The 24,271-nt window shown below is 43.2% G+C and overlaps 1 protein-coding gene across 2 annotated transcripts; it reads left to right on the forward strand.

The window, feature by feature from the left end:
* Positions 1-192: 192 nt before the first annotated feature.
* Positions 193-24,271, forward strand: NAB1 (NGFI-A binding protein 1). 2 transcript variants are annotated; one of them, XM_042822097.1, is made up of 8 exons: positions 193-499; positions 4,035-4,868; positions 10,304-10,437; positions 11,468-11,519; positions 16,891-17,001; positions 19,195-19,336; positions 20,540-20,689; positions 21,750-24,271. In XM_042822097.1, the coding sequence occupies exons 1-8, from the start codon at positions 479-481 to the stop codon at positions 21,839-21,841; spliced, it is 1,536 nt and encodes a 511-aa protein (XP_042678031.1). In that variant the 5' UTR covers positions 193-478; the 3' UTR covers positions 21,842-24,271. The 2 variants fall into 2 exon arrangements, with proteins under 2 accessions (XP_042678031.1, XP_042678033.1); XM_042822099.1 differs by having other exon boundaries at positions 197-499; positions 4,035-4,214.

Here is a 24,271-nt window from a genome sequence, read left to right on the forward strand (position 1 = left end):
CGGGCCGGGCGGCGGCCCCGCGGGCGGAAAGCGGCCCCGCGGCGCCCGCTCCAGCGGGGGCGGGCCGGGCGGAGCGCTGAGGCGGGGGAGAGCGGAGCGGGACGGGGGGGCGGTGCCGGGGTGCTGCTGGGGGCATTGGGACCGCCGTGCGGGCGGCGTGCGGGAGCGGCGGCGGTGAGCGAGGCTGTGCGGAGCGGTGCTGTGTCCTCACGCGATTGCCGCGTGTTTCGGTTTGTTAAGAGTTGCGGCTTAGTGCCCGAGCGGGGAGCCCGCCAGCGAGGCTGTATTTTGGCACATCTCGGAGCCAGACGAGACTTGTTTAATTTGCAAAGTCTCGCTGCTGCTGCTGCAGCTCCGTGTAATTTTCCTCTCTTGCTGAAAGTCCTCTGGAAACGCTGCAAAAGGCGATGAATATGCAAAGCGCGGCGCTCAGCTCCGAACCCGGCGCGTCCTCGGAGACTTCAGAACGCCCCAAGTGATGGAGATGTATTATGAAACGGTGACTTTTGCCTCGAATACGGGAATGCGTGTTTCCCCCTCTTCCTATTGAATCGGTGACGCTCGGGTCCCGTCGGCGTGCGGCAGTACCTCCGAAGAGGCGGTTGGGTCGGGCTGTGGATGGGGACGGGGCTGGCGGCGTTTGCTGCGTTGCCCTCCGCTCCCGCTGCGGTCAGCGATAGGGTGGGGGCGGTAGGGGCGAGGGAGGAGGCGTGGAGCGCAGCCTGGGCGAGGGCAGCGCGGGTCTGAGCCGTGATTTCCTGGTTCCTGTACGGCTGGCACGGCGTGCAGCCCGACCTGTGCTCCAGACTGCTTTTTCTGCCACTGTGAATTTCCTGGCTTCATTGTTCTGTGCGTGGAAAATGTTAAGGATGAACGCGTATCCTTGTAGCCCCTTGTACTCATCTTGCGTTGCAGCCCTTTGCTGTGAGGGCTGGCAGCTGGATGGGCTCAGCAGGTTCGTACGCTCGCTGTACAGCAGCACGGCATTCGGGTGGGCATCAGAGGAGCCTCTTGTGTTGCTGCTCCCAAAGCAGCTCATTCTGGGGTGGCCGTGGAAGAAGAAGAAGAATAGGAATGCCCCTGGTGCTCCGGGGCCTCTTGAGGTGCTCTCCCTGCTGAGGAGCATATGCAATTTGTGGTGTCTGCTTCTCACTGTCTGCCCATTGCATAACCCTTCTTCGTGCCTAGCCTTTGTCCCAAAAGTGCTGTCCCTGCTGCTCTCAGAAATAGTAGCAAGGGTGAAAAGCACTCCTTTTTGCCTCAGAGAAGCTGTTTAAACATCTCATGAGAGATGGGTAGCAATGGTACCCCGATGAGTGGGTGCTCTGCGGCTGGTGTTGCCCAACAGACAAGCAGTGATAGCAGCACTGTGCCCTTTGGGTTAGGGGCTCCTGATTCTTGGAATGCCACACTGCTGTCTCAGCAAACCCTGGTTGCTGCTTCTCCTGTTTCCCGTCTCACAATTCCAGGTTGACCAGCTCACTGCCTTCCTGGCTGCACAGAGCTGACCTGGGGAGCGGGCTGGGAGAGGCTGGGCAGGCAGCACAACTGGCAGGGAGCAGGGCTGCCCTGTTGGGAAAACTCTCAAGTGCTCGGGATGTTGTCGGGGTGAGCGTGGTCCAACTGGAGGAGCTCAGCTTGATGAGAGGAGAAGGGAGGTCGAAAGGGGGAGTGTTTAAAAACGTCTGCTCTGCGGAAATTAGGAGCGAGCTTACATTGGAAAATTTGCGTGGCCCTCTGAGGAGTTACTGTACTAAATTTGGAAAGCAGAATTGGTCTTCAAAGTATGAAACAAGGGGATTTCAGTCTTGCTTTAAATGCAGACCTCAGCGCAGTCTGAACTGTGGACTCACTGCTCACGCCTCCATAGTACGTATTAATCCAGTTTTATCTGTCATGAGGAGATGTGTTGATTAGAGCCTCTAGGTAAAGGCTGCTCATGGGCTATGGTTGCTCCTTCCAGGCTGTGGGCTGGAAAAATTAGCTCCATGCCTTGCCTGGAGCGCTTGGGCTGTGTGTAATTTCGCTGCCACCTTCGTCTCAGAATTCAATTTGGTTTTCCACACAAAGCCCGTTTATGTAGATGTATGTAGATTCAATGCAGAGATGGATGTCTTTCAGAGAAAATGGGTATTCCAGTAGCAGTTATATAAACAAATTGATCTGTGGTATTGATAAAAAAAAGACAACATCATTTGAAGCAGGAGGGTAGGAACGGTTTGCTGAAGTGCTGCTGATAGTTAGTGCTGCTGCGTTAGTGTTGTCCTGTCGAAGTCTGCATGGAATTGGAGGGTTTTTCTAAGAACTTCCGAGAAGTAATGACAGCTTTTAGAATACAGGATTATGTGCTGCTTCAAGAATTTCCTTAAGCAGTGTGCCTCGTTTCCTTATTGCTGCTCCCATCTTGGAGTGTAGACAGTACTGAACTGTTGTTCTGCAGTGAATGATTTTATACAGTTCAGCTCTATGTCTAAAAACACGCAGCTCTTTGGCATTTCAGTTGCACCTTGAGTTTCCAGGCACACAACCTGGTAGGTGTAGGTCCCAGCAGCAGGCCCTTGGGGTGACTACTTACATCCAACAGCTATTGCTGTCAGTTCTGCTCTGCAGAACTTTAAAGGACGAGATGTGCAGCTCTTTTATTTTTCAGGCCTTTATTTTCTTCCTGGGGAGATAGTTTGTATGTATCCTATCACTGCCACACGCATCTTTGTGAACTTCGTTGGCCTACTAATTTTGATTTTTGTTAGTAGATACGTAAAGATATATTCATTCCTCTGCCAGTCCTGTGCTGAGGGTATATTTTTTTTTGCGTTTCATTAAACTGGTTTCCCCCCGTTATGTTCTCCAAGTGCAGATTTTGGGGTGTTACTGTGTTTTCTATTGAAGCGTGATGTGATAGCAGAGGCAGAGTAATGCTAGCAGACCAGTTGTGTGTTTTAGTTCTGTTACCTTCAGAACCAACTGCAAATTGCATGCTTTAGGTCTTATTGATTGGTGGTTTAGCTTAATACACTAATACTGGAAATTATCTGCTTGTAGTTGTGAAAGCCGCCGTGTAAGTGTGAGATCTTAGAGTTCTCTGAAGGGTTTCTTATTTGTGAGATTATTGTGGATAACGTGGGTTTTACAGTAACACCATTCTCCCAAGCTGAAACCTGTACAAATGGCTTTCCTGCAGCAACAAGGACAGGCGACTGCTGCTGTTTGTCTCTTGGGAGCTTTTGGAGTGCAATTGCTGTATAGCCGAGTGCTATTTCATCTCGTAGCTATCGATGATCCACTGCTGTTAGCAGATGAAACAGGCAGGTGAATCCCAAGTCATGATTTTAAGACATATGTGTTGGAGTCCGTCAGAGTTCTTTTTTCGTCTGTGGATGTTGCTACTGTGATTAAGAGGAGCAGAGGTATTGGATCCTGTGTATATGAAGTGGTAAAAATGGTAGAAATGCTTGGTTCTGAAGCAGTCCCTCACAGATCCAGCTTCATTCATTCTCTGCGATTCTGTGAAGCATTGCTTTCTTTTTCTGATTTCCTCTTACAGTCCTCCAAATTGACATGGGGGAAGACAATTTGAGAATTAAGGGGAATCAAAACTGATATTTTGTTCAGAGGATCAAGTACTCAGTAATTCTTCTGTGATCGTTTTGATCTGAAGATATTAAAAAAAAAAAGTGGAATAGAAGCAGTGAGCAATATTGAATGACATTCTTGGGAACAAACATGAAGTGGGAATGCTGAAAACAAGCTGGTTTTGTGTTTGAATCATCTTCTTTGTAGGTGCATCGCAACTATCTACTGATTTGTTTTTTCACAAATGTTGCAGCTGAGTCTCTTGTTTGATAAGGTATTAACTGGTCAACGAAAAAGAGAATTATCACCAATTTTATCATTTCCGTATGTGTTCTTTTAATGAGAGGGGGAAAAAAGAACAATCCTTTCAGTTGACAGTCATAAGGAAAGGTGTAGGGGGGAAATGCCTCTGAGTGTCAGCATTCTGATGTTCATCTTCTCTGTGCTTTTGCTGTCTGCAGGTTCTGTCATCCGTGATGGCGTCAGCGCTACCCAGAACCCTTGGGGAACTGCAGCTGTATCGAATACTACAAAAAGCAAATCTCTTGTTCTACTTCGATGCCTTCATTCAGCAGGGTGGTGATGACGTCCAGCAGCTCTGTGAAGCCGGTGAAGAGGAGTTTTTGGAGATAATGGCTCTGGTAGGCATGGCGAGCAAGCCGCTTCACGTGCGACGGTTGCAGAAGGCCCTGAGGGACTGGGTGACAAACCCTGGTCTTTTTAACCAGCCTCTCACTTCCTTACCAGTCAGCAGCATTCCGATCTATAAACTGCCAGAAGGGTCTCCTGCGTGGCTGGGGATATCCTGCAGTAGTTACGAACGGAACAGCGCTGCCAGAGAGCCTCACTTGAAGATTCCAAAATGCGCTGCCACAACTTGCGTGCAGAGCGTGGGTGCGAGCAAATCTGATGTGGTGGGGAGCTTATCACTACAGAGCAGCAGCGAGCCGAGGCTCTGGCAAGGACACCACACGACAGAGAGCGAGCATAGCCTTTCCCCGGCTGACCTCGGCTCTCCCGCTTCACCAAAGGAGAACAGCGAGACGCTGGATGCCGCTGCTGCTCTGTCAGTTGCTGAATGCGTAGAACGTATGGTTCCCTCCTTGCCCAAAAGTGACTTGAATGAAGTCAAGGAGTTACTGAAAACAAATAAGAAACTGGCAAAGATGATTGGTCACATCTTTGAGATGAGCGATGAGGACCCTCACAAAGAGGAGGAAATCAGGAAGTACAGTGCAATATATGGCAGATTTGACTCGAAAAGAAAGGATGGCAAGCATCTTACTCTCCACGAGGTAAAGTCCCTTGAGCAACAGTGGGCTTCCTCCCCTATTTTTGCACTTTCTGTGAGGTCCTGTTTATAGAGCACACTTTCAATGGACACTCTTGATTGGATAATGAGAGTTGCGTGTCTTGCAAGAGACGTCTCCAGCTCTGCCCGGGAATAGAAGTCTTGGGTGAAAGAGAAACAGCCTTTCCTGTGTGTGAGAGAGAGAGTGTGTGTGTGTGTGTGTGTGTGTGTGTACATACCGCTGACTTCAGCTGTATGTCCTCAGAATGCTCAGTCACTGCTACAGTCCTTGAGACAGAGGGTTTAAGCACTGAAATAGCACACTGGTGTTGCACTGAGCATGTTCCTCAGAACTCTAGGCACTCAGCACCTTTTTATACCAGTCTTGTCTTCATATTCCCTTGGGCCTTTTGAGCATAAGCTGGTTGTTTAGGAGACTAAGACAACTTGTGTCTGGTGACAGAATGACCTGGCTTGGTTGCTACACTCTGCTCTGGACCCTTCTCTGTAACTCACATGAAGTAAATAGGGTTCTGCAGATGAGGTTCCTAACCTGGTGAGCTGTTCTTGTGGTGTTTGGGCAAGGATGAAACTTAATGATACAACCTATGGCACATTCTTCAGGGAACACAGTGATCTTGGGCCAGCCAAGCCAAGTGCAGACAGTGAGAGTTGTGAGGAGAAACATTACTGCCTCCAGTAATGATGGGTGACTGTGCTCTGAAGATTTTTCCATCAATACCTGCTTAGTATCTGTTCCTTCCTGTCCTTAACAGTCCGTGCAGGCCTCCTTCGCTTCGATTCTGGCTTTCTTGAGGCTCGTGCTGCATATGTTGTAACACGATAGGTGTGTCTGTGTTGGGAATAGTTCCCTAATGCTGAAGTACAGTACAAGAGGAGAACAAACATTAAGTCAAAGCAGTGCCAGAACAACTGTTGATATTAATGCTGCATCAGCATTTTTACAGTTAACAGAGATTGCAAAATTTCAGTTGGATTTAAAATTTGGCATGTAAGACTGAGCTCCCAAAAGGGAAGGCAGTGTTTATGCTACAGGAGTGCCAAAAAAGCTGTATTGGCTTTAGCCTTTTTTCACTTCAAAAGGAAGTTTGGTAGGTATGTTACCCATAGTTCTACTCATGAAACAAGATTCTCTTTGTGTTTTTGACTTCATGGGCAGAAAACAAAATTTTTCTTTGCATTCCTGCTTATGTATTTTTACTTGAAAGACAGCGCGCGTTACTAGCAGTGACTTGACAAGGACTTGAACAGCAGAGCAGGGAGATACCTCATGGAGACTTGTCATTAGTAAGTCATGTTTGCACTACATGTTTCAGTTGCACACGTTTCACTTGTTTGCTTTGTGACTATGTGTGTGCATATGATGTATAGAGTTCCGATATGCAAGAACAAATGTAAATGTCGCCTTTCTTCCTGTCCTTGCAGAAGTCTCTCCTATAACAGAACATGTGGCTTATGAGGTGAAGGCAGGATTTGAGAGGCTAAATTGTGAGGTGCCCCATGTGTGTTGCTGCAGTCAGGACTGGGAGAAAAGGCTTCTCCTCACTTGAGGGTGGGTGCAGTCAAGGCCTGCAGCACGGCACGTGCAGCCATGCACTTCTTCCATCTCTTTGTGGAATAGGAGCTGAAGAAATTAGTCTGAAAGGAATCTGGGCAGACATCTCCTCAGACAGCAAGGTGGGCACTGGGGAGTGGGGGTCAGTGTGTGTGTTAGGTGTGCTGGGCTCTCTGAAGTTGGCAGTGTGAACAGTGGGTGCTCGTTTGGAGGAGCAGGGTGCCAAAGAACTGGAAGGAAGGAGGACTGCTCTGCCCTGTGACTGTGTCGTAGTGCAGCTGTACAGATCATTGTAAAACCATGTTTAAAGCTGGAATGAGAGCATGGTTTGGCTTTAGGAAATATTTCTATCGCTATTATGACTAAGGGCATGGAATCAAAGGAGAATGTGGTTGACTTATGCCTCACTTACGCATGTGAGGCCTCGCTGAACTTGATGGGAGCTGCACACATGCAAACAAGAGGAATTTGCTCATAACTGGTTTACTGTTTGCTTAAAGAGGCTGGATATCACTAAGTTTTGTCTCAAACATTTTTCTCCCATTTCTGCGTTAAAGCACAAAAGGCACAGATACTGAATGACCCCTGAGACTATTTGTTGTTTGCAGTTTGGTAAACCAGAGTTTGCCTTTTTGTGAATTCAATTTCAGTGGGTTTTTATTTTCAATGACTTAAGCGTTTAGATGCTCTGAAGGAAGGACCTTAAACGAGCAGGGAGGTAAGTTTCTGCTCGTCTGGATGTGATGTTTCTGCACATGTTAATACATTCCAAGACTCTCCTCCTGCCTTGCAGTTCCAAGTTTCTCCTTGCAGCTGGCAGTGAGCAGCTGAATAAACTTCTCTGTGAATTTAAAAAGCTTGAGTAGCGCGTTGCTTCTTACGGTAAAGAGCAGGGCACTTCTGACTCCTCAAGCAGTGTGGAGTTGCATGCAGACTTGCCTTAAACTTGGTGGTAAGTAACTGAGAGCTTTCTGTTACTGTGTGAACTCTGTGGTATCCCAAGGGACTTGAGCAGGCATTAGAGACCAGTGAGAACTGGAACTGCTGAGCTGTTCTGAAGTATGTGCTGTTGGTAGCATTATCTGTGTGAGGCACTTATCTAATCTAATGCAAAGTCTTTGAAAAAAAAGAGGCTCTAAAACTAGTAAACATGCTGTCCTTTATCCATCCCATTGTCTCGGTATTGCACAGCTTTTCAGGCGGGAGAGCGAGTCGTGTCTGAAGTTGGAGTGAAGGAAGGATGCGTGTGAGGCACGGCCTTGCACTCGGTGACTCTGGCATGTTTGAGTCAGATCTGTAATTTGCGTGTTGGTGTTTCAGTACTTGTCTGGGTACCTATAAAACTGAAAAAATCCTGTTTAATAGTGTGAGAAACAGGAGTAAGAAATACAAGCAATAAATTCTGTCTAACTCAGTGTCTTCCTTTTTCTTTTGTTGACTCACCAGAACAGTAAGGCTTAGTATCTAATTATGTGATTCTAAGTGGGTAGAGGGAGGGTGGAGGGGGAGGGGGGAAGACTATAAACCCCATCAGATGGGAATGTACCCATCCTTGGCTGTAGAGCCTGTACGGTCACGTACTGCTCTGTCATCAAGGCTTCTAGCATACAGAATCGTACTATTCAGGCATACTGTACTTTCTCACAGCAGGATTGTGCCTCCTGAAAAGGCAGGAAGCCATGATGCAGTTCAGTAGTCTGCATCTGACCTCAGAGGAGAAACCAGGAAAGATAACAAACAAACATTTGTCTTTTCTTATGTATTAGGATAAACAGCATTTGTCTACAAGTACCCAGAACGTTCAGCCGTTTTTGCTCTTTGCAACCTTTATTGAGGGATAAAAAATACTTTGAATTATGTTGTAAACATCAGTCATATTATTCATCCTGTGCAAAGTAATAGCTATCACTCTGACAGAAATTAGCACCTGCTTTGGATGGTAATTCTTGCCATAGGTGCTGTATTAACCTTTTATTTTTGTATTATTTTTCCTGGGTTCTTTCTGGAAAAGGTAGCCATTATAGCAACGGTTCCTCTCAAATGGGTAATAGTTGGTTATTTTAGCATGTTGTTCTGTAGGAGCATAGTAACGTAGAGATGTTGCACAGAGTGAACTTCAGCTTCCTTGTGCATCTATCTCTGTGGGGCATTTATTGTCTGCACGGAGACTGAAAGCTCGGGTCACGTATCCAGCTGGCCTGTTAAAGATATGTTTGTGCTCTGCTTAGCATTCAGGTATCACAGGAAACATCTTAATCAGATCAGAGGCTTTTGTGCTGAAGAAGAGGAAAAAATGCTTATGAAATATCAAGAAGAACAGTTGCGTTCCTTGTGAGGTTTCACTGCATGCTGGCTGCTGAGAGAGGCTCAGCTCTGCTGATGCATGTTTTTTCCATCCTCCCTGGTGAACTAGTGTGGCATTAGACAAAATTTTCTCTTTTGGCTGACATCAGGAGCTCTGCTTAAGGATGGTGTGCTCCTCGTGTCGTGTGACAGCTTCTGCCCTTCAGGGATGGTGGTGCAGTGGTTCGGGTGAGCTGCTAAGCTCCCGTTTAATTCAGGAGCAGTGCTCTGCAGTGGGATAGATAGCGAGGTAAAAAAGCACATCCTGGCATTAGGACCCCTAGCATTTGAGGCCCCTTGTGTGTTTGTGCCCACCTTCAAGCATGTCAGCCTACACACTGACCTGCTGCCACTCTGCACTGCCGCCTCAGCCATGCAGGGACCAGGGATGCCACAGTTTGGCCTGTGAAGAGTATCTCAGTGTGCTTGAAATAACCTAGCTGACTTTCAATGTTTATTACTCTGAGACTAACACAGAATGTATTGCTGATGGCAGCAGCCGGTCTGAGCTCACCTGTGAGAAGCCAAGCCTGTGCAGAGCAGCTTCCTTTTGAAAAATGAAAGATACGTGTGCCCTCTGCAAAAAGCACCCGCAGTATTGTTATGCCGTCCTCTTGCTGTTACGCCTTGTGATGATTGCTGGCTGTTCTTTAGTTAAGGAAGAAGCGAAAATGTCTCATCAGCCCATTTGCTGTGGAAGGAGCAGGAGGAATCTTTTTTTCCTGCATCCCAGTGTGGGTTTTTCTCATGACATCAATGATTACGTTGTTTGTCCGTAGTGTTGATGGTGTGCCTTTTCAGATAGCGATGTTGTTAAGCTGTTACAGTTGCTGGCAGTATCACCACTTTCTATAGGCATCTGAAGTACATTATGAAACCATTTTGAGCCTTAAGGCTTTTTTTTTTTTCCTTTATCAAACTATTGCCAGCAGCAGAGCCACTAGAAATGTGTCCCAGCAGGCTTGGGTAAACATCCTTGAAACTAGTTAGATTTGATTCATGTCTGAAGATAGTCTTCACAAACACCAGGGTGAGAAGCATCGCTAAAAAAAAGTTTCATCCTTTCTTAAACCATCACCTTCTACGGAATGTATGCTGTGTTCACCAGGGAAAGCCATCTGTACCCACACTGTCAGATTTTTTTCAAGTCCGGGGCATATTGCGGTTATAAAAATAGTACTCCCTGTAAACCAGGCTTTGGGAGCCAACCAGTGTGAATGCTCAGAGCTCTTGTCTTACACAGAGATTTAATTAACGCTGGGTTGAGGCACAAGCAGAGCACATCGAGGGTATTTCAATAATGCTTTACTTTAAAGAACGTTCAGTGCACTTTGTATCTTTTCTCAGAAGCTTTTGTGTATTAAGGATATAGATAAATGGAAGAAACCATCCAGGGTTTAGTTTACCACTATAAGTAATCTTGCTTGCTGTTGAAATCTTTCAGTATTTCGGAAGAGGGTACAAAGGTAGATGGTGAAAGTGTTTGGAATCACAGATGTGTTTTTGTCTTTGATTTCCAGCTAACAGTTAACGAAGCAGCTGCTCAGCTGTGTGTGAAAGATAACGCGCTGCTGACCAGGAGAGATGAACTCTTCGCGCTAGCTCGGCAGATCTCTCGAGAAGTTACGTACAAGTATACTTACAGGACCACCAAGTAAGGCTTTAATTCATTCTAAAGACCTTCACTTAATCAGTTTCACAGCATTTCTTCTGAAGCACAAGAGACTCTTTCTTCTTGCTCTCTAGCTAGCAAAGTGCTCTTCCAAGTAAGGTAGGAAAGTGCTGTATAAGTCTTGAAGCTTTTAAACTGCTCAGATTTAGCTGTCTTGAGTCACCTTTTTATTTGTTCTCTGGTGCACAGATTTGGCAGTGATAGTGCAGGTGCAAAGGCATCTGAGAGGGTAGCGTTTCAAGTATAGGAGGCATTTGAGTATGTCAGGGTTAATGTAAATAGGCAGAGTAGCCAAAAGCTTCCTAATGTGCCGCGTTTTTTGGGTTTGGTGGTGGTGATGGTGGTTGTTTTTACGTTGCAGACTGAGTTTGCTGGTTTCCAGGGAATGAGAAAGATAAGATCGTAGGGAGTGTCTTGTGAACTTGGTTGAAAAAAACTGAAGCAGAGTCCTAATTTGAGTTGTTAATGTTCTGTTGGGTGACCTGCTATGGAATAACAGCAAATGCTTAATGGCTTCTGATTACAATTAAAAATGAACTTTCCTTCGTATTTATTACTTCCGGATACTTTCTGTGCATTGCTTTCACATTTTTACTCTGACCTTTATTGCGATATCCTTTCCATGTATGTTTTCATAACACTTCTGGAGGCTTTTTGTGGTTTGTTTTTTAATCTCCTTCCTTCCATGATGATTATATGTAAATACAAATCCATTCTGGGTAGTCAAAGTAAAAGGCATTTCTGTGATTCTCTGTGCTCAGGCAGATTTCCTTTCTGTTCAGAATGAGAGTTCGTGAGTCTTTTGACACTTCTGAAAACAACACAAGGCACTTGTATACTTCTCCTCTGTGCTCAAATGGCTTTTAATGCCGAGTCCAAGTGAATTGCGTGCTTTTCTGTGCATCCAGCTTCTCCTTGCCTTACTTTTTTATTCCTTGACTGTTTCTCATTATCATCTCTGGTGATCAGGGTTAATCTTCTGAATACTAATAACGAATGTCTTCTCTTCTAGATCTAAATGTGGAGAAAGGGATGAACTGTCACCAAAGAGAATCAAAATAGAGGTACAGTATTGTGGCTCCTGTATTTCAATCCGCGCGTGCTAAAATGTATGTGTGTTTTGAAGGGATCTGTTGAAGGAACTTTGTCAGAACAATATTTGGCACACACTTGATGGGTCTAAGAGTGAGGGTGAGAACCACTGCTGGAATCTCTGAAAATGTACATGCTTGTTAGAGAAATCTGTAGGAGCAGGGATAAAGAGCAGGATTTGCTTTATGGTAAAGGTGCTCTCAGTGTTTTGTGCTCACGATGTGCAAAAGGAGGAGGAATGGGACTAAATGATATTCTGTGGTGGAACAAACTCAAGTGCTGTAGGAAATGTCTTCCCATAAAGCTTCTTGCTTAGATGTCAGTGTTAGGTGGGATGGGTTTTTTAGTGGTTTTGGTTTTTTATCTTCTTTAGTTAGGTTGTGGTTCTTTTTTTTTTTTTTTTTAAGTTGCTTGAGTCAACTTCTGATCTTGTCCAGAATGCAGAGTTCTGGGTACAGATTGATGGGGGAATATTGGTGAGCTCTGACTGTGCAATAAGCTAAAAGTGAGATGCTATTGAAAAATCAAAAGCTGGCTAAAAGCAATGTACATGATTCTGCTTGTAGTGTTAATTTACTGGATTTTGCAATTAATTTTGGGCCTAAAGCACGTGTACCCCTGGCTGATAAATACAGTTGCACAAGGTTTTGCTTAGGGAAATGAGTGTTCTGCTTTTTGTCAAGTTGCCACTGCTGGGAAGTAAATCTGAGGGCTTTTAATAAGTCACTTACTCAAACAAATAAACACACGATGGTAAATATGTGTACTTGTAAGAAGAGCAGATCTTCCTTTCTCATTTTTTAAACAAATTGCTGTTTAATTTTTACACGGATCTCTAATTTGTTGCTGGTGTTATGGGGATTTTTATTGTGCTGCCTGCTCCAAGAGGTGCTGATATAAATGCACATTAGAATGTAAGCTGGGGCTGAGCTAGAATTGCATGTCATGCAGATATGTGATATTCTTTAACTGCAGAGGGAAGCTTTATAGCATTCTGGAATGTGAAACACGATCTGTGGTAAATGATGCACCAAACACAAGGCTCTCATTTTTTCAGCTTTGTTACCTGTACAAGGGCTTTCCCTGTGCAGCAAACCCCAGTGGGAGCACTTAGCTTTGAAAAGGCAGTTCTGAATAGGTACATAGGTGTGTTCTTTTGTTACTGCTGTTTCAGTTCCACCAGCGTGCGTACAGTTGTAGTTTGAGTTTAAAGAAAGCCAAGCACACATGCACATTGAGAATTTACTTGTAGCTTTCATAATAATTCTGTAATGCCATTTAGATGTGTTGAGGTGTGCTTTGACCTCTGCCTGCTCTTCAATCTATGGGAAAGAGCTGGGAGAAGCTTTATGAAGTGATTTTATGTGCCTTCACGCTATTGCCAGCCTTGACTGATTTGTTGCAAGGTGGTTGTTTGGTTCTCCCTTCTCTTTTGTCCAGCCTAGCCTTAATTCATAAGAGCTGGTGGGGAGTTGCTCCTCCTTTGCTTGAAATAGTGCTTCACAGACAATTAGATTTCAGCCTTAGAAAGCTTTTCCTTCATTCAGTGATAATTGATGATGAGCAAGTAAGTGAAGTGACACACTAAGGGAGGTGCTTTTTTTCTGTGGGATCTTCATTGAAAGAAAAAGTAAAATTAAAAAGCAGTGAAAAACCTGGCAAGACGGAGGACTGGGACAACCCTAGGGAATCTGCATTCTCTTAGTTTTTGAATGATGGGTCTGGCAGCTCTGCTTTCTCAAGGGACTATTTAGTTCAGTAATTCTGAGGATAGATGTTTACTTGGTTTTGTTTTTATCTACAATTGACAGTCATATTTTAAAATGCATATGCAAATTTGGTGTCTTAGTTGTGCAAATCACTGCTTTAGAAATAAGACTGTCTCCAAAATAAGAAATAGAAAATTAAGCTAAATGAAATGGATTTTCATATAACAAGATAGCGTTATAAACTGTGAAATGCCAGCTGTCATTATCAACATAAATGCCTCTTTCTGTACACGGGGAGTCTGCTGGGCTCCCCAAAGTCAGTTGTTACTGTGGTTTGCTATGACTCTGAGGTACATTGCGAACTGGGTGGCATTTTTCAACAGTGTTGGGAGGGGAAGAGGCAGTATGACTCAGGAGGATCAGATTTGAGTGATCTGATACCTTGGGCTCTTAGGGGTTACATTTTGGAAAAGAGATCATAACGTTTTCAGTAAAATGAGAGTGGCAGTAAGCACTGTGAATCTGTTTTTTCCTTTCTGGGTGAATAATCTTGGTCCTGTTTCTGAACGACCGTGGCTCAGTTAGCTGGCTGTCATGCTAATATGTGGATGCAGTGGATCAGAATGTAGGTGACTAGGTACTGCTAGCTCTGGCTTTGCTTTCTTTTCCTTTTTTTTTTTTGTGAAGGTCATTCTGTGCTTCTGTTCTAAGGCTGCCCTCTGTGTTCTGATTCACCATTCCTTTGCCCATTAGTCACTCGTGTCTCTGGAAAGCGTAATCTAAAATACAAGCCTGAATTTTGAAAGGTTTCACGCCCTTTTTTCCGTACTGCGATGGATCGCTTAGTAAAGATGAGTTAATTTCCTGAAATATAATAACATGCAAAAGAAAAAAAAAAAACAACCCTAAAAAACTCTGAAGGTCACACGTGTGCCAGCGGAGCTGTGTGTGCAAGCTTAAACATTGCTGGGTTACAGCCGCCGATGTACATTTATCCTCTTTATGAATATGAAACTCACATAAGCATTACAAAGAAACAATATGCCATGAATTACATCAAATTACCTGTAAAAGCCTTTCTCTTCCCCTGTGTGCTCTCCCCCTCTTATTCACAGAGTGGGTGGGCAAGCTGTGGGAGTGAAGTGTACAGAGGAGAAGGGGAAAAAAATTCCAGGCAAATGAGAGACTAAAGGTGCAGAAGGAGTGAAAAAAGGAGTGGAATGAATTGGGCTTTAGAACCAGTTGTTATTACAGGAGAAAAATAAAAAGGAGTTGCATTTCCTAAGTCTGCTTTGGAGAGAAGGCAGAATAGATGCATGGGGGCGGAAGCGGTGCTACCTCTTCTGTCTCATCCACATAGGTGTTGTGGGGCAGGGGCACCCCTTAATTTGTCATCTTCCGTGACTCAGTACCAACAGCACTCAAAGCAATGAGCTGCTGGGGCAGCACTTAAAAGGTGAAATACGTCACAGGTGTATCACGCAGTGGGCTCAGAGGGAAGGGCTGCTCTTTGTTGGGATTGATGGGGTTCTGCTCTCAGATACACCACCGACAGCTAAGAAAGGAGAGAAGCAGAGAACCAAACATGGCCTTTTTGTCCCTGGGCTTGTGGCAGAAAGGAACTGTTCCGTGCCAGCGTTTCCGTTCAGCTGAAGGAGATGGGTGGGGAAGGCTTGCAGACGCTGATTTCACAGTGCTCTGGGGGGGATGCAGGAAGGAAGGGAGAAGTGGAGGCTGTGAGGAAATGTCTTCCCATGGTGCCAGTATGGATGAAGGGGGAGAGAGAGAAAAGGCCCACCTCCCATCGTTGCTGAGACAGTTGGAAAGCAAATCAGCGTAAGTGTGGGATTTGGCTGTTTTTCTTGAAAATGGCAGAAGCAGTAGAGTCTACTGTTTGCATAGGAAAAAAATGTTATTAGAGCAAAAAGCACATGTGGGACTGGGAACATCTGCTGCAAGAAGCCTCTTGAAAAACAACTGAGCAGCGGCGCAGCAAAACAGAACGGCGGTGCTGCACGAAGCGGGCTCCTCTGGCATGAGGAGGGAAGGGAGCGGTGAGGCAGACGTGGTGCAAAGCAGCCCTCAGCAACACCACACTGCGAGTGGGAGCAGCCAGCAGCAGGGAAGGCCTGCAGGGTGCCGCTCCACTCTTGCATTGCCATCCAAGAACCATAGGCAGGAGTGATGGGTGACGGTCGCAGCAGCATGCGGGGAGGCCTGCTTGTAGGAAACAGCCTTTGCTGTTATATGGGCTGTGACCACAGATAGATGGTGAAGAACGTGTTCCTGATTGGTTACTAAAATAGGATCCTCGGCGATACATTCTTGTGTGTTTGCTTTTCATCTTCCTACACACAGTGATTTTTTCCCAAACAAATTCAGGTCTGACTGTATGAAAATGGTCAGCGCTCATGGAAATGCACTGCAAAGTCTTTGTTTCTAGAGGATGAGCTGCTTTGTGGCAGTTTACCTGGTTATGAAATTTTACATACTTATCGTGTTTATTTTTCCCCAGGGGAGTATGTTGGGTGGATAAAAGCCTTATGCAATGATTCACACGTTACTTTTTTTTCTCCTGAAGCATAAGGAATAATTTATTGGCATTATGCTGCACTCAGGGTTTTGGCCACAGCTGTTCAGGTTGGTGTGCAGCCCCCAGTTTGCACAGACCTTGTAGTCTTTCCTGTGATTTTTCTGGAAGGCCTCAGTTCAGCTTTCTTGGATGGTAACGTATTTGTTTGGCTATTGTCAAAAATGTTTTTGCTTGCATACACTTGCCTCCAAAAGCCAAAGTGATAGTTACGATAACTGTACTACTCATGGTACTTGAATACTCAGTTACAAATGTCACTGTTTTCAGGTTTGAGTCTATTTTAAGTTCTTTGGTATTTTCTCAAATCTTAAGTCACCTCTACTCTGCCTTTGTAGATGTTTATGGATGTTCATCTGCTTTACATGGTCTTTAGTGCCAAGCAGGATAGGTTTTTCATCTTGAACCATTGCTCGGATGATTTATGTATTGTAATGAAGTCTGGCAGGCTTTCACACAAACTTTATTTGCTTTATTTGTACATATGCTAGCTGCAAGAGAGATTTGCATGTCATAACCGTTTGAGGCTGAAAGAATTCTTGAATCCTGGTTTCCCAAGTACCTAAAATCTTTGCAGCGTGTTTTATTTGGTTACACTAGTATGGTTTCTACGTGTGGTATGTTGAGTTTTGCGAGGTTTCACTCACTTTCTCAAGGTTAGTATAGCCATCTGTTGTGCCCTGGTCTTTGACTTACGTGTATATTTAATTTCTTAATCTCCAAAGCTGCTGTATGTAAAGGTGGGCCTGAAACTACCTGGCAAAGCTAGTTTACGTCAGTGACAACAATAGTCTGAATTCACCTGAAACTGTGAGAAATAAGGTTGTCTGTGTATGGGACGTTAGATGTACAGTGGGTACTGTGGAGAGACTGTGTGCATTTTAGAGACAAACTTAAATGTTGTGGTTAGCACAGACATCTGAACTCCAGAGCGATCAGTTTGGGTTGGGTTGCGGTGTTCCTTTGAGTATGCAGAGAGATGGGGTGTGGGAAAAATTAATCATGCCTTTCTCTTGGTGTTTGGTTTCTTCTTGTGCACAATAGGATGGTTATCCTGACTTCCAGGACGCAGTCCAAACGCTCTATCAGCCAGACAAAATGCCGCTTGCTTTGGCTAAGGGAAAGAGTGAGGATTCGGCAGCTCTGAATTCCCAGGTAAACCAACAGCACTACAGTGTGAATGAAGTAGACCAGGTCTTTGTACATTGATTTTGACGTATTGGTTCGATGACTAAAGGAATTAGCTTCAATTTTCAAAGGCTACCTAGCGTATCTATGATTGTGTCACTCTTAATTTGTATTTAGCTTCTGAAACTCTTCTTACAGTGTTCCACCTTTAACCTTGTTTGCTCTGAGAAGGCAGAATGTAGCTTAGAGGGCTGGAGGAAATGAAATGGCCTGTTGGGTACTATTGGTACAGTTTGTGCTGTGTACTTGAATTATTAGCTGTAAATGGAAACTTGTTGCATTTAGAGAATAAATAGAGTAGCAGATCTTGGAATCCTTGGTTCTGACATTTCTTTTTAAAAGAAAAGTCCATTAGACTTAGGAAATAGAGAACCTCTGGATCTAAAAGGATACATTGCCTTTCTCAATAACATCCAGCTTGGTAGGAATCCAGCATTTTCACATTTCAGAAGGCATTTAATAGGTGAAGACAGGTTTCCAGTTCTTTCTCTTTTCTGTAGTGTATCCCAGCCTTGAAGGCAAATGTAATCATGGAATTTTCATGTAAGATTTTGTTTGGGATCAACTCTTCTGTTTTCTGAGACTAGATATGCTACCCTGGCTCGTGCATTCTTCTATTGCAAAGCAGTATCCAGTCATGAAAATTCTGTTCATTTTACTGCATCAAAAAGCAGCTGTGCTACATTTCTGATGTCACATAATGATTAAATGAACTTGGTTTTATGTGCTTTTGGTCATTGGTCACTGCTGTGCAACTGTGGAATTGAGATTTGTTTTAAACTCAGGTGGACCTTCAGCTTCTGTGGTATTTTTCCATGGTGACCACAACAATTACTGCAGTTCTGTTCTTTCTGTTGCAGTTAAACATCAAAGATTACAGAAATCAAATGTTAAATATTTTACTCTTTTAAAAATAGCTTTTCAGTTCGAAAGTAGTAACAGGACTGACAGAGTAGCAAAATTAAAGCACAGTTGGAATTAAACCGTTTGAAAATTGTTTCCTTTTTAACTTCCCAATACCAAGCTTGGGCTGTCAGCGTTCTTCTGCAGAACCTGATGACCTCTAAGCAGGGTAAGTTATCACTGGTGTTGTTACCCTCCTGTTAGGGTCATGGCTGTGCTGGAGAAGCTCTGCTTTTTCTGCTCTGTTAGGTTGTCATCACATTTAAGTGTTGAACTGAGCAGAAGAAGAGCGTGGGAAGGCACGACTTTGGTCATCTACCAGGAAAAGCTGGGTACTCTGAAAGATGACATCACTTCTTTTTAGTGGGCATCTGTACGAGTTGAAACAGTAGGATTACAGTAGGTTAACCTGGAATAGAAATGAAATTTCTCCTATTGATCCTTGGGGTTGATTTGATATGCTTAGTGTTCTCATGTTCATGACAGCTCTTCTAAACAAACATTATTGACTTGTGATTTTTTTTCTTTTTTTTTTTTTTTTTCCTGCAAAATGCTTATTTACATTCTTAAGAACAAGATCAAACTGGAAGCTAGAATTTTCTTGGCGTTGGATTCAATGACAAACATTCAGACGCCATTTCCTCCCACGTTGCGCTGCATTGTTTAATTTCACTCTCGAGAGGTGTATAGGTCTTGTTCTTCTTCTAGACAGACATTTCGCACCTTTATCCCCCACAAACATGCTGTCATCCTACACTTTCAGAATGGCAGATTTTTATGCTCGTATAGTGCTGTTTCCTAAAATAAAGATTCCAAGATGTCTGGTGAAATCTTGGCATAAGTTTTTAGCAGATGTTGCCATCGCTCTTGGAGTACTTTGTGAATACATGTATTTGAGCAGAGCTAAGACATTATTTTTCACTTCTCTTGAGATTCTCTTCACGTAACTCACAGCTCTAAAGCACAGAAAGTGTGTTTTCAATGTGTTTTCTAAGAACAGAATTTAGTGTTGCATTTTTGCATGGATGAACTACTGCAACTCGGATTTTAAGCATTCCTGAGTGACTCACTTGTACAGTATGAAAATTTTTATGGGTGCAAAAATACTTTGTTTACTTGATAGATTTGAAGAAACTGTAAAGCACACATCTGTACATATGAGTCAACAAAAATCTACATCTAGGCTGCTAGTCTTATCATCTGATATTGTTTTTTCCATGTTTTGACTCAAAAGATGTATGTATGCTTTATTTGCAGTCTGAAAAGGTGATGGCAAAACAGATGGAGTTTCTTTGCAACCAGGCTGGATTAGAGAGACGTCTTTCCACAGGGTGTTACAGGCAAAACTCAGAAGAGCACAGCCCCAATGGCATGTCATTAGATAATGTTGATGGACAAGGTATAGTAGCTTCCAGGCACGGTGTTGCTGTCAGCAAATGCATCTGAAGTTACACAATCTTTGTCAGTGGTGTTATTTATCTAAAATAGCACAAACAGAGCACTGAGCACTGAATGGACAAGACAAGATCTCTGCCCTAAGGTGCTTACAGTGTAAATAACACACTGAGGTGTACAGCCAGATTCTGCTCTGTTACTGTCATGCAGCTGGGCAAACTGCTTTCCCTACAGCTAACATTCAGGGAGGGAAGAAGGTAGGGAGAATTACTGTTAGTGAGGGCAGTGCTTGTCTCTAGTTTTATCCTAAGCTTTGAAAATAGAGCAGCGTGTTCAGGCTGTTGCATTTCATTTGTTCTCTTGCTTTGTGGAGATGGAAGGTAAAGCTGATAATGGAGTTGGTACCATCCATTTCCCCCCCACCTCCCCTTTTTTTTTTTTTTTTAACATACCTGTGCAGTCTAGGAACAAAACTTGAGTAGCTGGCTATGTAAATTACTATGTAAATTCCTTAGAAGCAAGCAGATTCTTATAATGTTTGTAGTAGCTTGTTCTTCAGAAGGTTATAGTTTTGTGGTGATCTGTTTGATTTACCAACTGCCGTTTGCCAGCCTGCATTAATCTTAGGAATGTTTAGTTTGTTTGACCGGTTTCTGTTTAGATTTCTGTTTGGGTGCTGTGAAATGGGAGAAAATGTAAAGTATGGACAAGAAATGCAAGCAGATGATTTTTAGTTTATTTGTTGTTTTTTTTTTTTAAAGCTAGATTTTTTTTTTTTTTAAAGATGCAGTAGAGGGAGGAACTAAGGGAATGAAAGCAGTAAGCATTGAAACGTCTATTTCCATTTGTGTATGTTGATGATGCAGTGCTGTATACAAGCGCACAGAAAGAGTAGGTGTGTGCAGCCAGCTCTTCTTGATGTTGTGTGTTGCTTTATACCATTTATCCACTGTGCAGTGGCACTGGGAATTTATGGGATGTCAGTGGGCTTCTTGGGCAGAATGAGAGATACTTGCATGGATATAGAAGTATCCACTGCCTGTGGAGTAGTCTGCACACCAGCATATTCGTGTAACAGTTGTTCTGCTAGAAAGCCTCCCAGCAGCCAAAATTTGGGATTCCTGACCAAATTAGTCTGTTTTGATTTTTGTTTTTTATTATTGCTTTCTTGTTAATGCATCCGTATTTCACTGTGAACCGCTTCCAGGTGAAAGGCCGCTGAATCTCCGGATGTCAAATCTTCCCAGTAGACAGTTGCAGCACATTTCGCTTGATGGAGAGCAGCACGTTGGAAAACCTCTGTGCAGTGAATTGATCCGGCTTTACCCTGGTGGTGAGGCTAAGTCCCAGTCCTCAGGTTAGTGCTGTCCCTTGTATTTAACCACTCTTTCTTACAGAACCTTTGATTAACCATTCAGTGTGAGCTGTTTCTTGAATGAAGAAGGCAGCTCACTGTGCAGCTCCTCGCATGTAACTTCTCAACCAAGGCTTCAGACAGAGCTTCAGGAGTGGTGTTACTTCTTAATCTAGAAACAGATTTCCTGTTATTTGGGATAAACTTAGAAGATGCAATCGCTAGATTAAGATAAACAAGCTCTGGCATGTGTCTGTCCTGAGGGAGGTATTGACCCAAAGTTCTGCTGTTAAGTACTTATTCTGCAATCTCTCATTGATTGTAATAGGGCTTCAGCCTGTATAAAGGAATCAAACTGTAAATGCAGTTTTCATAAAAAGACTTTCTGTCCTGCCTGGTGCTCTTTCTGTACTCTGTATCATGCTATGTGTGCTTTGAACTGTGTCCCATTCACTAACTTCTACTCAAGTTTATCTTGTTTCCCTTTGGCTGTGGGAGAAACTCTTAAGTTTCACACAAGACAGCAAGAATCCTTCGTGCATGGGTGGTTTCAGTTTCACAGTTGGCTCTTAAGATAAAGCCAGGGATTCTTGAGATTCTTACAGCTTTAGGAACAATAATAAAATCTCATCTGAGTTTGGCAAGTGCAATGGGAAAGAGGTTATTGAAAGAGAAGAAGAATCTTGCATATCTCATTTCGGAGTGCTGAGAGCTCAGTTCCTTTTATTTATTTTTGCAATTTGACTGTCTCAATCACCAGGTGGAATTTGCCTTTCAAATTTCTGGTGTAGCGTACATCTCCACTAAGTCCTGCTCCTAGGGAGAATGGAATTAGATCTGTGGGGATGACTGTCATTGCCATAATGTAAATGAGGTTGTAACCCAGATAGGTTGAAGCCCAGTAGGAAGGCCAAGAGTTTATCCACTTATTCAACTCACAGTGTACGTACAGTTAGTGGACCCTTTTTTTTCTTTTTTTTCCTTGAAGTAAGAACAGAATATATTTGTTCCCAAGCAGTGTTTTTAACTTCTCTCTTTCTTTCTTTTCTTTTTTTAAATGCAGAAGGCCTTGGTATCTTAAAGGATTTTCCTCACTCAGCTTTTAACAACATTGAAAGGAAGGTCATCAAAACAGAACCTGAGGACACAAGATAGTCATCCTGTTCTGGAAACCAGTGTCATAATAAGGAATGAAACTTCACGAGAGAAGGAAAAACAGCCTTAATAACCAGTGTTGCCTCATTCAAATAAGAGATTTCAATAGCCAAAGCATAAGAACTGGTCCAGTAATCTGTGGAAACAGAAAAGCAAAAGACACTGCAAACTAAACAGTAATACAGGTGGATAAACATTCCTGTTAAAGTGGTTTTATAACGTGGAAAGATTCACAAATTAATATTGTGGGTCTACATTATTTAAGAATGTATTATGTATTTGTATAACTTATCAAAGTAAATCTAGATGTTGGGACATGTATAGAGTCTAGTAGATGTGGCTACAGTTCATTTTACTTGAAATCTCAGTGTCTACTTTAAGTGTACCTAGCATAGACCTGGTTGTTAAACATTAGAATTACAAATCCTTGGAGAAGTAGGAACGTGAACATCGTGACACAGTAAACAGCAAGTTTGCAACAGTGTTTGTAGGAAAAAAGGAAGATGGAAAAAATATCTTCTGGTTTAAAATGTTATGTGGGTATAGCGTTCGGTAGACCTAGAGCCCAGTTCTGTATCATAGCAGATGTTCTTGACACTTACTATTATTACATCACTTTTAATGGTTTCAGCAGCCTTTGTATAGTGCATTTACAGTAGACTACCTATCTACAGTTCAGGAGTGTAGAACATGCCAATTAAAATATGGAAGAGTCCGTATTAGAGGTTCCCAATTTGATGTGAAAAATGTAACCGTTGGAGATACCTTCAGTTTATCAGTCAGTTTCAGTACAGTTGCTGAAGTTGCTCCTGATATGCAGAAACAGTAAGATCTTTTGGAGGAGAGAGATGAGGGACGACGTCTTCAGAATGTGACTCCTTATCAAGTGTTGTCCAGCCCACGTGATTCTATGAATACACCGTATACTGCATACAGTATGCCAATACGTTTCTTTATGTGTGTGTTGAAGTAACATCCGTATTCTTTATTTATTTGACAGTTTTTATTTTTTTTGTACATTTTCACTTTTGCAGATGTCATTTTATCTAAGGACAAATAATGGGCTTAAAACGTTGGAGTTTCCCATGCTGCGTTTGTGTGCATCCATCTTTCCTCTGTGCACCTCCCGCGTTAAGGATTGCTTTCCTGCAGTCAGAATAGTTACATGCCTTAGTTTCTGAATGCAGTTTTTTCCTACAGCGTTTTCTGGAGGAGTGAAGGAGGGTTAAAGGACATAAGTTACCGTGCAGTGGGTAGATTTCCACGTTCAGGTGTGTATTTCATGTCTGCAGTTGGCTCTGTGTCGTAGCTGTGTATTAATTCAGTCACAGTCCGTCGTGCCCAAGTGCTCAGCGAAATGTGAGCTGAAATGTCTACACTGCAGTCTCTTATCACTGTAAACATACCTAATTATTTTATCACTTTCGATTTGTGGAACAAAGCTTTATAGTAGAAACACCGGTAAACAACTTTTTATACTATTAAAATGGGTTTTTTTTTAATTGTTTCTTGAACTGTATGGTACTGTTTCACTTCCTGAAGTATCTTACTTCAAGTGATGGAGTTTGCAGCTTTGCTGTTAGAAATAAGAGATTGAATGTGTAGTTATATTTCCTCTTTCCTGTTGTGTGAGCTAGTAGTATGGATAATTCTTTGGCTTGTAACGTTAGCCAGTGCACTGGTTAGTAGCTGAGTAGTTTTCATAAGAATATATGGAACTTGCTAAAGGACAGCTTAAGGTTTGAACTATACAGCTTGAGTAATAGAGCAGCAAGCCTTGAGACATTCAGGAAATGCTCTTTTTGTCAACATCTCAACTGTTGTGCGTGGATCACAGAAGAAGCTCTTAAGCTTGCTGGTCTTTTCAGTTGGAGTGAGAGGAAGGAGGAAGAACAGCAGCATGCTGTTTCAGTTGAGTCCAGGACTTATTTTGTAAACACTAATGTATTAAATTTGCTATAAATTAAAGAACGTAACAGCTATATTTTTGAGTTGTAAATACAGTACTCTGTGTCACAACCCCTTGGTTATCTCTAGAACGATATTTCAGTTTAGAAGTCCAACAGGCCATTTCAGTCTCAGCAAGCTGGAAGCAATTTTTTTACTGGTTTGCAGCTCTACCTTTTTTGTTTTGTTTTTAAACCCTGAGAGTGGAGATGGGGAGGAGGGTGGAGGGGTTTAATACATTCCACAGTTGCACATAAGTTTGGTAATAGCAGATATTCAAGCGTTGGTCTTTCCACGACAAAGGTCTTGGTGGACTGCAACTTGGCTGTTCAGTGGAGTCAGGGGGAAGGTTCACCCGCATCTGCTCTGGGCAGGTTGCTGGATTCAGGGTACTCTGGATCAGAGGCCAGCCCTGCAAATGATGCCTGTTCTTATTCACATGTTTATATTGTTGCTACAAAATAAAATTCACCGTGAGAACTC

Source organism: Centrocercus urophasianus, unplaced genomic scaffold (assembly GCF_019232065.1).
Source record: "Centrocercus urophasianus isolate 14NV4802_14NV808 unplaced genomic scaffold, USGS_Curo_1.0 seq_20, whole genome shotgun sequence".
Classification (NCBI taxonomy): Eukaryota; Metazoa; Chordata; class Aves; order Galliformes; family Phasianidae; genus Centrocercus; species Centrocercus urophasianus.